Here is a 15,390-nt window from a genome sequence, read left to right on the forward strand (position 1 = left end):
GCGGCACTGCCCGAAGCCCTGGCTGCACTGGGGACCCAGGTTGGCCACCATTCCTGTGACGACGTCCCCAAGCTCTCTTCCCAGCTCTCCTCGGATTATTCTTCCAGCTCTACAGCCAAGGAGTTCTCCCCTGTGATCCGGAAGTGACGTAAGCGGGCTGACTCACAAGCAGGTGAGGCTGCACTGACCAGAGCCTCCAGGCCACCTGACATGGGCAGGTCAGGCAAGCAGAGGACAGGGCCAGGAAACCCAGAACAAAAACCAGGCCTCAGGAGTGAGTGTATCCAAGGCGGCCCTGACAGAGGACCACGGGGAGGCAGGAACGGAAGGGGCCCGACCCTCGAGTCCCGGATCTCAGCTCTCAATGCACGAAATTCAGTCTCTGACCATTATTTTACATAAAACAAACTTGGAAGATATTTTAATTGGACATTAGCGCAGCGTTTTGATAATTCATGTAAAACACTGCCTACAACGCAAAGTGTGCCTAAAGGTGCAGCGGCTCAGGCCGAGGTCGTGTGCGTCTCCGAAGGCTGTCTTCGTTGCTGGGATTCACCGACTAAATCCTCACCCACATCGAGCGCTTGGGACTCGCTGGAGGGGGTTCTGGGCTAGCTGGCTTTGAACAGCATGTAGAGCACAGGCAGGGTGGCCACAAACGTCACACAGGTGACCAGCGTGCTGTAGACGGTGTTCCTGTTGGCTTGCGCCTCAAGTCTCTGTTCCATGTCCGACAATGCCAAGAACACGGCCCCCTGCTCTAGCAAGGAGCTGGGCAAAGCCCCGTCTGCTGGCTCCTCCGGGCCTGGGTGTGCTGCTGTCTTTGCAAGCTGCACCACCCCAGCCATGTGGCTGAAAGTCTTTTCCAGGCCATCAAGCTGCTCCCGTAAGCCCTCCAGACATGAATGGACCTGCCTGGAATGACTGAGCTGCTCTTTCAAAGCAGCTGAAAGGGCATCTCTGTCTTGGGGAGGGGAAGTACCTCCCGGAGACCCAGGGCCCTGCCCCTGGCCAGCGTGCACCAGGCCTCGCAGGTCCACCATGAGGTCGTGGAGGTCCCTCTGCTGGAGGGAGTAGCTAGACGCCTGTTCCCGGATGGCCTCTTGGAGACTCACAGGCCCCTTCTGGGCCTCCAGCAGTAGGGCCTTCAGCTCCTGGAGCCGAACACGGTTCACGTAGGTGGAGCCAGCCACGCCAATGAGGGCTCCCAGGACGGACCCGATGAGGGACCAGTTCTTGGTCCTCTCGGCCCTCGTGCGCTCCTTCTCATGACTTTCCCGCACGGCCGCCGAGAAGAGGGAGAACTTCTCTCGCTCGGAGTCCTCTGCACGCAGATAAGCTGTGCGGAGCCTCTTCTCCTCCTGCAGGAGCGAAGCCGGGTTAGTGTTGCAGTGACCCTGCGGCCGTGGCCACTGGCAGGTGGCCCACCGCCTGCGGCTGGCACTCAGTTCCTGCCTGGGAGACGTGTGTTGGATGAAGACTGCGTAAGCCTGGTGGGGTGAAGCGAGCTGCATGGTTTCCCATGAGCAGTCTTGGGTTCCACCAGTATTCAGCTGCCTCTCTCCTCCTTGCTACTTCATCCCCAGCACTCTGGCTCCCTGACTACACTGCCCTGGGCTGTTCCCCTCAGCACCCTAGAAGGCTGGGGCTCTTTCTCTCCGTGGGAGTCTCTGACCACCAGACCAGTCAGGGTCCCCACCAACTCCCTCACGGGCTGCCGTCCAGGTGGGGGTAACAAAGGGCTGCCTCCCAGGGCGCCTACCTGCAGCATCCGGTGCTCCAGCGTGGCCAGCTCCAAGTACTGGCTGTCCTCCCTGGAGACGCGGTCCAAGCGGTCCCTCACCTCCTTCAGCTTGGCCTGCTGAACTTCCAACTCCTCCCGAGCCTCCCGGACGAGCCCACGAGCCACCATGAACACTTTCTCCGCCTGTGGAGAGAATAACGGAGGCTGGCTGCCCCTTCTCTCCACACCCACGTGGGCTCAACCCCATTCCCAACAAGGCTTTGGCTAGGAAGAGGTCCTTGGGTGCCAGCTGCAGAGGGTGGAACCAGTCCCTTGGACACTAATCCTGGCTCACCCAGTGGTGCTCAAAGAGCAGCCCTGGGCCATGCCCATCGGAATTACCGGATTTGTCCATTCAAGTAGAAATAACACACCCTTGAGAAACTTGGAAACAGCTAGTGCACACAATCTGTATCCACCAGACCCAGCCACCTGTGGTTTCATAGGAGCTACAGCATGGAACCTATCCACTTAAGCGGCTTCCTGCCTGTTACCTTATTCAGGCCGTACAACACTGTTGTGGGTACTGTTGACTGCACAGCCCCAGGGTCCCCAGGGCAAGTAAGCTCAGAGTCTGTAAGCATAGAGACAGTAGCGTGCCCACCTCCCTGCACAGCCCCATGCCTAAGTTGGAATGGGAACAGAGACAGCACAGTGCCTTCCTGCTGCCACACTAGCACAGTCTGCTGTTTCCTGGGGGCCCTTCACAAGGGCTGTTATAGTCACATCGGAACAGGAGTTGCTGTGACTCCCGGCAATGCAGAAAGTGCTCCATGGCCTAACAGAATGGACGTAATGGCCGGGTCACAGTGCAGCGGGGTAAGCTGCCACTTGTGATGCCAGCGTCCCATGTTGGAGCACCGGTTCAAGTCCTGGCTGCTCTGCTTCAGAGCCAGCTCCCTGCCAATGCGTCTGGGAAGGCAGTGGAAGATGGCCCAGATGCTTGGGTACCTGCCACCCACGTGGGAAACCCAGATGGAATTCTGGGTTCCTGGCTTCAGCTTGGCCCAGCCCCAGCCCCAGCCATTGTGGTCATTTGGGGAGTGAACCAAACAGATGAAAGCTCCCTCTCTCAGTCACTGTGTCTTTCAAATAAGTAAGTCTTTAAAACAACAATGGCCAGGGACTTCTCGGCACACTGCGACTGTTTTCAGGTAGGTGAGGGGGTTAGTTACATAGAGCCCTTCACTCCAGGAGTGTCCAACCCGGGATTCTACTGAGAAATGAGTCTAGTGATGCTGGCTTAGGAATAGGCAAGGCTGCCTGCCGTCTCACAGCACCACGGCTGATGACGTCAGCCTACAAGCTACAGTTCCCAGGTCACAGGGCAGGGCCGGCCACCCTGCTCCCCTCCTCACCTCCGTCACGTTTCCCTGGGCCTCTCGAACCTCGTTGAGTCCAACAAACTCTTCGTAGCGGCCCCACCACGCCGTGGCTGTGGAGGACGCTTGCTGCTGAATGCTGTGCCACAGGGCTCTTCCCAGCGACGGGAGGCGGTGATACAGCCCCAGGGCCACCTCCTCAGGTCTTTTCTGCCTGGGCGTGCTGGGGCCTGGGCTGCAGAGAGTCCTGGTCACAAAGAGTTCCCTTCCAAGGAGGCCTCTCCGTGCCAGCGCGTGGGGCACGCCCACGACGTGCTGCATGGCAAACACAGGGCCGCACCCCGTCATCAGGAGATCTGTGAGGGGGACGCCAGACACGTCAGGTGGAAGCCGAGAAAGGCCTAGGGCCGCTCTGAGCACACTCATCTCCAATGAACCGCGCCCCCAGGCAGCGGAGTGCTGGGGCAGGGCCCTGGGCGCTCTGGGACAGCAGACACTTCGGGTGAACTTACGAAAGCTCTCACCTCCCTCCAAGACCCCACCCACCTGCCGCTCGCCTCTCTGCTGTGACTGTGATAAGTGTCCTGGCGCCTGGTTTTCTGAGAACGTCAAAGAAAGGTCTCAACCTGAGCTGGGTCCACGCCGACAAAGCCCCACAAGGATTCAGGATGGTTCCCTGGGAAGCCGTGGAGCATTTCAGTAAAAGACCCTCAGGTCCACGTTCCCAGACCCCGGGGCTGCCACAGCACTGGGACGGCGGAGCTTGGATCTGGGCAAGGACGCGTGCCAGGCTGTCCCTGGAGGGCACGGTGGGGGCGGGCAGCTGCTCTCTGCGCGGAGGACAGCTCTTCTCAGGCTCACACAGGCCCTGCTCCTTCCGTCCCCCACCCCTCGCCATCCACCAGCTTCCTCTCCAGCCTTAGTCACCGCTCAACAGGTTAGGCTTCTTTAATGTTTCCCTTTGCAGCTCTGCTTTGATGTGGGGCCCTCCTGACACCCACTTCTGTCACCTGAACAGCACAGGAGTCTCCCATCATCCAGGGTCAGGCCTTCCCCAGGCCCAACAGAGGGGTGGCTCCGAGGACCCTGAAGACGGGGCCAGGTGACCCATATTTCTGGCAAAAACCCGGGCTAGCTGCATCTTACTCTGGGCAAATCGAACCTGGAAGCTTCCAGGACCGAGTTTCACTGTGAGGGCGACACCTGGTGGCCAACCGATCAGGCTAGAAAGGGAAAAGCCGAGGGAGGGGGGATGGGGACAGACCACAAAGGGGCCTGAAGGGTAAGGGCCTGGGGAGCAGAGGCCTGCCCAAGGCATCCCAGACTCCTCTACCTCACGTTGGCCTGGGAACCATCTTTGGAGAGCTCAAGCAGTCTTGCAAACAAAGCTGCTTGGGTAGGATGTGACTTCTGGTCAAAGTGCACCCCAGCTAACAGCCACAGAAAGGGAAGTTCCTGGGACAATGGTCCCAACTGGTGCCACAAACCCCTGGGCCCTTTTCATATGGCTGCCCAAGGGAGTACTCGCCATCCATGCCAGCAGTCGGCTGAGCCCCCCAGGCCTCGAGCACAAGGGCTGTGACCCACTACGCCCTGCAGGTGGGCTTTTCATAGAGGCGAACAAAACACACCCTCCTGCAGCCCCACCAGACACAGCAGCCTCTCTCCTTCCCGATAGTGCTCCAAAGACAGCGTCTGCCACCACCTTCTCGCTGGGTCTCAGTCCACAACCAATGCAGCCCCCCTGGAGGCCCCTTAAAACCTCCATTAAGGGGACAGCATGGTGATGCAGTGGGTTAAGCCTCTGCCTGCAATGCTGGTGTCCCATATGATAATTGGTTCGAGTCCTGGATGTGCCACTTCTGATCTAGTTTCCTGCTAATGGTCTGGGAAAACAGTGGAAGAAGATGGCCCAAGGGGCCGGTGCTGTGGCGCACTAGATTAATCCTCCACCTGCGGCTCTGGCATCCCATATGGGTGCCAGTTCTAGTCCCGGTTGCTCCTCTTCTAGTCCAGCTCTCTGCTGTGGCCTGGGAAAGCAGTAGAAGATGGCCCAAGTGCTTGGGCCCCTGCATCCACATGGGAGACCAGGAAAAAGCACCTGGCTCCTGGCTTTGGACTGGCACAGCTCTGGTCGTTGTGGCCATTTGGGGAGCGAACCAACGGAAGGAAGACCTCTCTTTCTCTCTCTCTCACTGTCTGTAACTCTACCTGTCAAATAAATAAATAAAATTTAAAAAAAAAAAAACAAACAAACAACAACTATGGCCCAAGTACTTGGCAGACCCGGATAAAGCTCCCGGCTTTGGCTTGGCCCAGCCCCAGTCATTGCAGCCATTTGGGGAGTGAACCAGCAGATGGAAGATCTCTCTCTCGGTAACTGCTTTTCAAATAAATCTCTCTCTCTCTCTCTCTCTCTTTTTTTTTTTTTTTTTTTTTGGACAGGCAGAGTAGACAGTGAGAGAGAGAGACAGAGAGAAAGGTCTTCCTTCTGTTGGTTCACCCTCTAATGGCTGCTGTGGCTGGCACGCTGCGCTGATCCAAAGCCAGGAGCCAGGTGCTTCTCCTGGTCTCCCATGCAGGTGCAGGGCTCAAGCACTTGGGCCATCCTCCACTGCACTCCCGGGCCACAGCAGAGAGCTGGCCTAGAAGAGGAGCAACCGGGACAGAATCTGGCACCCCGACCAGGACTAGAACCTGGTGTGCCGGTGCTGCAGGTGGAGGATTAGCCTATTGAGCCACGGCGCCGGCCTCTCTCTCTTTTTTTTTTTTTTTTTAAAGATTTATGTATTATTTATTTGAAAGGTTCAATTACAAACAGGCAGAGGCAGAGGTTGCCCATGCACTGATTCACACCCCAAATGGCCACCACAGCCAGAGCTGGGCTGATCCGAAGCCAGGAGCCAGGAGTTTCTTCTGGGTCTCCCATGTGGCTTCAGGGTCCCAAGGACCTGGGTCATTTTCTACGGCTTTCCCAGGCCATAGCAGAGAGCTGGGTTGGAAGTGGAGCAGCTAGAACATGAACTAGTGTGCATATGGGATTCCGGCACTGCAGGGAGTAGCTTTACTTGCTATGTCACAGTGCCAGTCCCAAATAAGTAAATCTTTTTTTAAAACAAAAACTTTCCACCCTGCTAGATCCAGCAGGAATTCTCAGGTTGCTTCTCCAGTCCCTCCGTAGCTTTCAACTCCTTCTCTTCCTGAAATCACTGCGCACCCTCGGCTGCCTCCAACCTTCTCGGCCTCCCTTCCCGGCCTCTCCTCTACCAGCTGCCCACTCTCGGACCCCAGAATGGTCACATGTCCCTGGCAGAAATGACACCCAGTTTCTGGTGCAACGCCTCCCCTGCCCCCACAACCTGCTCTCCACACGGCAGCCAAAGGATCTGTTAATGTCGAAGTCAGTTCATATCCTCTGTTCACACTGCGGCAGCCCCCACCTCACCGGGCACGAATGCCAGTCCTGGCAGTGGCCAACGAGCCCCAGCATCTCTCAGGCCTCCCCTTCCCTATCACTGCTCTGGTCTGCTCCAGCCACCTGCTGGGCGAAGCTCCACCCTGCCGTGAGAGACCCTGACACCTGCCCACCTCAGCCACTCTTCCTCCTACGTCTGCCCAGATGTCACCCTAGTGTGGCCTTCCTTGGCAACGCCCTCCGCGGCCAGCTTCCCTGCTGTGTTTATCACATATTTCCTAGCCAGGAAGGAAGTGTGGGGACGCTGGGGACTTTGCTTCGTGATGGAAAGTGTCAGTAACCCCCAAGGTGTTTCCCTGCTCCAGCCCCTGACCAGCAAGGTGGGGGTGGGCACTTGGTACAGTGGTTAAGACGCTGCTTGGGATGCCCACATCCCTTTCCAAGTGCCTGGGTTCAAGTCCCAGCTGCACTTCTGATTCCAGCTTCCTGCTAACACACACTCTGGGAAACAGGAAGTGATGGCTCCAGTGCTTGGGTCCCTGCCACCCATGTGGGAGACCTGGATGAAGTTCTGGGCTCCTGGCTCCAGCCTGGCACAGCCATGGCTGTTACAAGCATTTGGCTGGCAAACCAGCAAATGGAAGACCTCTCTGTCTCGCTACCATCCAAATGAAATGAAAATCAACAGCAAAAGAAAGAACGCTCCTGGCAGAGAAAATGGTGGAAAGTCCTCGACATTGTTCCGATCTGTGTCCAGCGGCTGGTGGGGCTGGGAAGCAGAAGCAGAAGAAACTGGATCTTGGAGGGCCTGGATAGGTGGACAGAGGTCAAGGGAAGTAGGGCCCTGAGGGTCAAGTTCAGAATCTTGCACCTCCAAACCCATTCCATCCTCTGAATCCTGCTCCATCTGAATGACTCTCTCCTTTCCTCAAACATCTATCATTAGACTTCATCCTTTTCACAAACACAAGAAAGAAAACTTCCACAAACATTCACCAAACCTTCCCAAGTGCCAGAGTCTGCCCCATTTCAGATCCTCAACACAAAGACTCAGGGCTCCTAAGGGAGACCAATCTACGCCCCAGCCCCCACACCTTCTCCTCCACTCAGATACTGCTTCCTCTTGCATCTGCTCACCGCGCCCTGGCTTCCCAGTCTGCCTGAAGATGCAAAGGGGATGGGGTGGATGGGCAGTTAGCCAGAGATGCCTGCGTCCCATCCCGGATCAGACAGCTTCCGGACTACTTCACTTCCAATCCAGCATCCTGCTAATGCGCACCCTGGGAGGTAAAAGATAATGATTGGAATTCCGGTTGGGGTTAGCACTGGAGTGAGAAGGCTGTGGCATCTTGCAGGTTGAGATTTAAGCTCCAGCCAGGACAATCAAGAATGTTTGCAGAAGAAAGTCCACGTTCAGTGCCACACCGATGATGACACCATCGGGGACCTTAAGGAGCTGATTGCTGCCTAAACTGGCACCAGTTGGAACACGATTGTTTAAGAAGGGTACATGATTTTCAAGGACCGCATGTCGCTGTGGGCCTATGACATCCACGACAGGATTAATCTGGAGCTTTATTACCAATAGAGCGGAATTCCTCCCCCCTACTTCGCCCTCCTGCCCCACCCTCAACCCCTCCACAGCTATGGATGCTTGTTTTTAAGAACTTACATTAATAAAAACCTAAATGCTGAAAAAAAAAAAAAAAGATAATGGTTCAAGTACTTGGGTCCCTGCCACCCACACAGGAGACCCAGACTCAGTCCCAAGATTCTGACTTCAGCTTGGCCCAGTCCTGGCTGTTGCAGGCATTTGAGAAATGAACCACCAGGTAGGGGGCCGGTGCTGTGGAGTAGAGGGTAAAGCCACTGCCTGTGACACCAGCAGTCCATATGGGCACTGGCAGGTTCCTGTTCTGGCTGCTCCGCTTCTGATCTAGCTCCCTACTAATGGCCTGGGAAAAGTAGATCAAGATGGCCCAAATGATTAGCTCCCCACTACCCACCAGGGAGACCTGGAGGAAGCTCCTGGCTCCTGGATCCAGCCTGGCCCCACCCTGGCCTTTGTGGCCACCTGGGGAGTTAACCTGCTGATGCAAGATCTCTCTCTAGCTGCTTCTCATTCTCGCCCCCTGCCTTTCAAATGAAGTGAAAATAGTTTTTTAAAAAGAAAGAAAATCTAATGGGATCTTATTTCCCCTCCTACATGTGCTTTTCCAACAGCTTTCTCCTTCCTGTTTGCAACCCCAGCTCTAAATGCTCAGGCCAAAAGTCTTGTATCATCGCTGACTATTCACTTCCTCTGCTGCCTCAAACCAGCCTATTAGCAAACAACACGTGCTCAAATCCAAAATGCCTCCTCCCTGGGGAATTAAGTCATGACGTCTAGTATTATGTATGCTTTCCCTACATTTGATATTCTTTTATTTATTTATTTTTTTGACAGGCAGAGTTAGACAGTGAGAGAGAGAGAGACAGAGAGAAAGGTCTTCCTTTTTCCATTGGTTCACCCCCAAGTGGCCGCTATGGCCGGTGCTGCACTGCACTGACCCGAAGCCAGGAGCCACATGCTTCCTCCTGGTCTCCAATGCGGGTGCAGGGGCCCAAGCACTCAGGCCATCCTCCACTGACCTCCCGTGCCACAGAAGAGAGCTGGACCGGAAGAGGAGCAACCAGGACAGAACCAGCGCCCCAACTGGGACTAGAACCTGGAGTGCCGGCGCCGCAGGCGGAGGATTAGCCTAGTGAGCCATGGCACTGGCCTATCCTTTTATTTTTCAAGACCCAAAACCTGCTGTGAGAAAGTAATCTGATTATGGTTTCTGAATAAAATGTAACTAATTTTTTTAAAATGCCTCTTCTTCTTATCTCTGCCAATGCTACCAAGAGGCCCCAACAACCAACATCTCTTTCCTGTATTATCCCAAGAACCTCTTTTTAAAAAAAAAAAAAGAAAGAAAGAAAGGTTTGGGGCCAGTGCTGTGGTATAGTGGGTAGAGCTGCCACCTGCAGTGCTGCCATCCCATATGGACGCCGGTTTGAGTCCCGGCTGCTCCACTTTTGATCCTGCTCCCTGCCTTGGCCTGGGAAAGCAGTAGAAGATGGCCCAAGTCCTTAGGCCCCTGCACCCGCATGGCAGACCTGGAAGAAGCTCCTGACTTCAGATCAGCACAGCTCCGGCCGTTGCAGGCAGTTGGGGAGTGAACCAACTCTGCCTTCCTTCTCTCTCTGTAACTCTGACTTTCAAATAAATAAATAAATCATAAAAAAAAAAATAAAAAATAAAGGTTCACTTATGTTCACCTACTTGAAAGGCAGGTGACAGATCTTCTATCACTCTCTCCAAATGCCCACAACATCCAGGGCTGGGTCAAGCTAAAGCCAGGAGCCCAGAACTCCATCTGGGTCTCCCATGTGGGTGGCAGGGACCCAAGTACTTGAGCCTTTACCTGCTGCCTCCCAGGAGCACTAGCAGGAAGCTGGGTGGGAAGTGGAATTTGCACTCCAGCATGGGGCGTGGGTGTTGACCCGCTGGGCTACAAAGCCCTCCCCAGAGGTCCCCCAGTGTCTGCTGCAGCCCCTGCCCTCTGTGGTCAACAGAGCAGCTGTGATGCTTCCACAATGGTGCCATCAAGGCCTGGGACGAGCACCCACATCTCTCCAGGCAGCAGCCAGCCTTTTCCAGGGTCTACAGTAGATCCGCCGCTTACCACATCTCCCCAGCCGCCCTCTCCTTAGTTCCCGGATCACAGGACAACCTTGATGCTGCTGCAACGCACCAGGCCTGCTAGCTGCCTCCCTTCCCCAGGACTTGCTCCAATGCCCCCTCGTGGAGAGGTCTCCCCTGACCACCCTATCAGAACCACCACCCCACCCCACCCCACCCCACCCATGCTCCTGCTTTGTGCGTCTCCACCCGTGCATCACCTGACCTGTGCTATGTACTTCACTTACTTTGCTCACTGTCTCCCCCACTGGAATGTCAGCTCTGCCGGGGCAGGCTATCTTGTCCCGCGGCGCGTGTCTACTGCCTAGAATACTGTCGGATACAGCAGATACTTAACAAAAAATGTACTGGTTAAAAAAGCCGAAATCGAAAACTGTTGCACCCCTGACCATATAATAAAACTCAAACTCCTTACAGTGACTTCCAGAGTTTTAGGACCCGGGGACTCAGGCCCTGTTCACTGCTGCCACTTCCCCTCCTATCGTCTCCCTCCCGCCGCCGGCTCTCCTCGGTTCCAGGAACGCGGCCGGCTTCAAGGCCCTGGCACGTGCCATTCGCTCTACCTGCTGAGCTCTCCCACACACGATCGCAGGCCTGGCCTGGTGAAGTACCCCTCCCGGGGCCAGGGATCCTCACCGGGCGGGACGAACCTACAATCCCGTACCTGGCGCGCCAATAGCACCCGGAGCTGCAACCCTGATGGAGCGTCTGCCACTCAATTGACCTCTGACCCGTTAGCGCCCGCCCACCTCCTACAACTGGAGAACAACTTCCTATCTGGGAGCCAATCAGCGGCCCCGCGTCCTGATGTTAGCGCAAGGGGTGGGACCGGCTGCTCCGTTTCCGGTGGCAGGGTCTGGGGAAGGGGCGGCAGGCGCCATGTCCGGCCGGGAAGGTAAGTGTGCCGGGGGTAGTGTGGGCGGGGTCGGTGGGGTCGGTGGAGACGGAGGGGCGGACTGAGCGTGCTCGTGCCTCCCACAGGTGGCAAGAAGAAGCCCCTGAAACAGCCCAAGAAGCAGGCCAAGGAGATGGATGAGGTGAGAGCGGGCGCGAAGGCGCGGGTGGGCGCGGAGGGATGGGGAACCGGCCTGGAGTGACCTCGCTGTTCGTGTCCCCCAGGAAGATAAGGCTTTCAAGCAAAAACAGAAAGAGGAGCAGAAGAAACTCGAGGAGCTAAAAGCGAAGGCGGCGGGGAAGGGCCCGCTGGGTAAGTGAGGCCACCGGGGCTGGACAGATGCGCTGAGCACCTGTTGGGAAGAAGGCCCGAGCAGGTCTGCGTGCTGGCTCGTCGTTGGTCGGCCGTGGCGTCTCGGTTCCCGGTGATGGACTTGGAGCAGCGGGAAGGGGCAGGAGCCAGAGCGGGACCAGAAAGAAGTCTCCAGTCTGGACTCCCGTTTCTTGGGGAAGCTGTAGAAACACAGGAATTTACCGCAGACACAGGTTCATAGCGTTAAATTTCTACGATTTCCTGTCCCAGATCTACATTTTACTACGTCTTCAGTGCTGGTAACATGACTTGACTTGGAACATTCGAACTTACTGCTCATGTTGTCTCTAACAATGCTTTTGTGTCTTGAGTGAACTTCTAGACCAAAAGGTAAAAAGTCTGGGCTCCTTGGTGGACTGTTCCATCTGCTTTCCTAAGCTAGCTCTCCACCATTTTGCTACTTTTCCTTTATAAAAGAGGAATTGATTACATTTCAAAAGATTTTTCAGGCCTAGTGGTCCTGGTGTCTTTTTTTCCAGAGTTCCATTCCCTGGTTCACTCCCCTAAATGCCACACGAAGAGCTGGGGATACAATCTCGATGTCACCCGAGGGTGGCAGGGACCCAGCTGCCTGAGCCACCACCACTGTCTCCCAGGGTCTGCATTGGCAGGAAGCTGAAGCGGGAATCCAACCCAGGCACTCAGGTGTGGGATGCAAGTGTCTGACCGCTAGGCTCAGTGCCTACTCCGACTCCTAATGTTTCATTAGCTGCTTTTGTTTTTGAAGATTTATTCTATTTATTTGAAAAGCAGAGTTAGAAACAGAGATCTTCCATTTGCTGGTTCACTCCCCAGATGGCCGCAATGACCAGGGTTGGGCCAGACTGAAACCAGGAACCTCTTCGAGGTCTCCTATGTAGGTTCAGGGGCCCAAACACTTGAACCATCATCCGTTGCTTTCTCAGATGCATTAGCAGGGAGCTGGATCAGAATTGGAGCAGCTGGGACTCTAACCAGCGCCCATATGGGATGCCGGCATTGCAAGCAGTAACTTAACCAGCTATGCCACAACACTGGCCACCCGTTAATTTCTTCTTCCTTTTTTTTTTTTTTTTTTTTTTTCTTAAGATTCATTTATTTGTTTGGGAGGTAGTTACAGAAAGGCAGAGGCAGAGAGACAAAGAGATCTTCCATCTGCTGGTTCATTCCCCAAATGGTCACAATGCCCCAGGCTAGGCCAATCCGAAGCTAGAAGCTAAGAGCTTCCTCTGGGTCTCCCACTCGGTTGCAGAGGCCCAAGGACTTGGGCCATCTTCTACTGCTTTCCCAGGCAAAAGCAGAGCTGGATCCGAAGTGGAGCAGCCAGGTCGTGAACCAGCGCCCGTATGGGATGCAGGCACTGCAGGCGGCGGCTCAACTAGTGATGATTTCCTTGTTCAAGGCTGCCGACACCTTTGTCCCAGTGTGTTTGATCCAGTATTTATTACCCATACAGTGCTGAGATTCCCTTTCAGAATGATACAATGTTTCTTGTAGCTACCCTTGACCTGTGATTCTGTATCAGGAAAAGGTCAATCCTTGGTAAGCCTATGCAACCTGAAATGCTCCAAACCCGACACTTTTTGAGCATCGATATTATATCACAAATGGAAGATCCCACACCTGGCCTCATGTGACAGGTCACAGTCAAAATGCAAGTGCACTAAAATCACTGTATAGGCGGAGGCATTTAATAGAGCTGTTAAGACACCACTTAGAGTACCTGGAGTCCATATCAGAGTGTCTGGGCTCCAGCCCTGGCTCCATTCCCAATCCAGTTTTCTGCTGTTGTACACTCTGGCAGGCAGCAAGTGGTGGCTCGAGGACTTGGGTCCCTGCCACCGAGGTGGGAAACCTGGATTGAGTTCACTGAACATCAGCTAACTTTGAAAGCTATATTTTGTTGTGGCCCTTTTTGTATTTTCATTCCTATATTAGGCATCTTTCATTCTCTAATTAAGTTGCTTACTGGGTGCAAAATACGTTGTCAGTTGTAAATTGGGTAATGTAAATGTGAGTGACCAAGATCGCAGGATCATAACGTGGAAGGTAATACAGTGTAGATGGTGTAGTGTAATGTGGCAGTTAAGAATATGGACGGGGGTTGGACTCGCAGTTCCTGCTTCCTGCTAGCGTGGACCATGGCCGGCAGCAAGTAATGACTCAAGTAATTGGGTTCTTGCCACCCATGTAGGAGACCTGAATTAATTGACTTCCCAGATCCTGGCTGTGGTGGGCATTTGAGGAGTGAACTAGTGGGTGGGAACTCTGTGTGTCCATCTCTGCCTGTCTCTCTGCCCCTTAAATGAATGAGTGAACATGGACTTGGGAGTTAGACTACCTGGGTTGGAATCCTGTTCATCACATGCCAGCTTATTACTTTGAACGATGCCTAACACAAGACCTCTTGGGGCTGGCCCTATGGTGCAGTAGGTTAGTCCTCCACCTGCGGCTCTGGCATCCCATATGGGTGCCAGTTCTAGTCCCGGTTGCTCCTCTTCCAGTCCAGCTCTCTGCTGTGGCCTGGGAAAGCAGTAGAAGATGGCCCAAGTGCTTGGGCCCCTGCATCCACATGGGAGACCAGGAAAAAGCACCTGGCTCCTGGCTTCGGACTGGCACAGCTCTGGCCGTTGCGGCCATTTGGAGAGTGAACCAACAGAAGGAAGACCTTTCTCTCTGTCTCTCCCTCTCACTCTGTAACTCTGCCTCTCAAAAAAATAATATATATATATTTTTTTTTTTGAAAAAGACTTTGGGACCTCTAAAAAGAGTTGTGGCATGGAGAGTAAGACCAGAACAGAAAGCTGTAAGGCCACTGTGCATCTGTTTCTCAAGATACACACCCAGTCGGAGAGCCACACTTTACCAGGGTCTACATCAGACCCATGGGACTTCTCCCATAGCAACTGTTTCTCTCTAACGGGATTTTTTTTCTTTCCTTTTGCAGCCACAGGTGGAATTAAGAAATCTGGCAAAAAGTAAGCTGTTCCTTGTGCCTGAAGTGATGATGCCCTTGATTGCATTCCTAGCTAAACATCTCGATTCCCGGCCATAACATCTTATGCCACCCGTAGTTAGAATGAAGTGTTAAGAGTTAAGTGTTACCTTGGAGCCTGTTGTACATTTACAAATAAAATTTTGTAAAAAGGGGAATAAACCCCACTGTACTGTAGCTCACTGTCTTAGTTGTTTTCACTCAGCCACTCTCAGCTGTGAATTTAAAGTAAACCCAGCTGAGAACCCTTCCAGAGTCTGCTCTCCAAAATCTGTGTCACCTGGAATTAAACCACGGCATAGGAAAGGCTGTAGCTCCCGTGTGGTTGTGTACCTGCAATACCTTACATGAGATTTGTGGAAGATGTACTTGGGAAGGAAAACGTGGCTCCTCTTTCTCTGCTACAGTATGCACGTGTGCTGTGTGTGGCCACCGGGCCAGTGCCAGTAAACAGCCGCTGTCAGCGAGGAACTTGGCCTGTCGTGGGAGGGGGACAAGACGAATATAGGAGGTGTGCACCGTGAAAGGGGAAAGGGAGCGATATTCCTGAACGTCTCTTCAGTATCAGGCTCCCCCAGAAGCCCTAGGGACAACATTTTCACTAAGGTCCTTGCTAGGGTCCCATGTTAGACCTCACATCCAGCCATCAGCAAAATCAGATTACCTCTCAGTGTCCGCTCAGCACCATGTACGCCCTGCAGCTCTAACCCTTCAGCTGTATGACTGCAGTTGCCTCCGGAGTTCACTCAGGTCCAGAGTGCGCTTGCTGAACCGTGAGTCATACTTTGTTTCTTGGCTCAGAGTTTAGCAACTCCACAATGCAAAGGGGTATGGATGCCACTGCCTTATACGCGTTACCCAGCCCTCTGTTCCTCCTCAGCCAGTGGCTTGTTTGAGGCCAG

General features: G+C 54.2%; 2 protein-coding genes across 17 annotated transcripts; one reads left to right on the forward strand and one right to left on the reverse strand.

Annotated features, from left to right (window-relative positions):
• Positions 1 to 384: 384 nt before the first annotated feature.
• On the reverse strand, positions 385 to 10,976 carry CCDC51 (coiled-coil domain containing 51). 16 transcript variants are annotated; one of them, XM_062200780.1, is made up of 6 exons: positions 10,912 to 10,976; positions 10,475 to 10,559; positions 3,652 to 3,781; positions 3,142 to 3,461; positions 1,763 to 1,927; positions 385 to 1,361 (listed from the first exon to the last, which is right to left on the reverse strand). In XM_062200780.1, exons 4-6 carry the CDS (start codon positions 3,451 to 3,453, stop codon positions 612 to 614), a joined length of 1,227 nt encoding a protein of 408 aa, XP_062056764.1. In that variant the 5' UTR covers positions 3,454 to 3,461; positions 3,652 to 3,781; positions 10,475 to 10,559; positions 10,912 to 10,976; the 3' UTR covers positions 385 to 611. The 16 variants fall into 16 exon arrangements, with proteins under 16 accessions (XP_062056764.1, XP_062056774.1, XP_062056768.1 ...); XM_062200790.1 differs by having other exon boundaries at positions 10,475 to 10,578; positions 10,912 to 10,963; XM_062200784.1 differs by having other exon boundaries at positions 10,884 to 10,953.
• A 60-nt stretch (positions 10,977 to 11,036) lies between these two features.
• TMA7 (translation machinery associated 7 homolog) lies at positions 11,037 to 14,660 on the forward strand. The gene is made up of 4 exons (XM_062200796.1): positions 11,037 to 11,142; positions 11,229 to 11,284; positions 11,367 to 11,454; positions 14,441 to 14,660. The coding sequence occupies exons 1-4, from the start codon at positions 11,055 to 11,057 to the stop codon at positions 14,473 to 14,475; spliced, it is 267 nt and encodes an 88-aa protein (XP_062056780.1). The 5' UTR covers positions 11,037 to 11,054; the 3' UTR covers positions 14,476 to 14,660.
• Positions 14,661 to 15,390: the final 730 nt, after the last annotated feature.

This window comes from Lepus europaeus, chromosome 9 (genome assembly GCF_033115175.1).
Source record: "Lepus europaeus isolate LE1 chromosome 9, mLepTim1.pri, whole genome shotgun sequence".
Classification (NCBI taxonomy): domain Eukaryota; kingdom Metazoa; phylum Chordata; class Mammalia; order Lagomorpha; family Leporidae; genus Lepus; species Lepus europaeus.

Excerpts from the sequence above, each read along its gene's own strand:
- CCDC51 (XM_062200777.1), bottom strand. The coding sequence starts at position 4,003 with ATGGCGAGGGGTGGGGGACGGAAGGAGCAGGGCCTGTGTGAGCCTGAG. Across the intron at positions 3,462-3,651 it reads AGCAGAGAGGCGAGCGGCAG|ATCTCCTGATGACGGGGTGC; the intron begins GTGGGTGGGGTC and ends TCCCCCTCACAG. Across the intron at positions 1,928-3,141 it reads CCCAGGGAAACGTGACGGAG|GCGGAGAAAGTGTTCATGGT; the intron begins GTGAGGAGGGGA and ends TTCTCTCCACAG.
- TMA7 (XM_062200796.1), top strand. The coding sequence starts at position 11,055 with ATGTTAGCGCAAGGGGTGGGACCGGCTGCTCCGTTTCCGGTGGCAGGG. Across the intron at positions 11,143-11,228 it reads CGCCATGTCCGGCCGGGAAG|GTGGCAAGAAGAAGCCCCTG; the intron begins GTAAGTGTGCCG and ends TGCCTCCCACAG. Across the intron at positions 11,285-11,366 it reads AGGCCAAGGAGATGGATGAG|GAAGATAAGGCTTTCAAGCA; the intron begins GTGAGAGCGGGC and ends CGTGTCCCCCAG.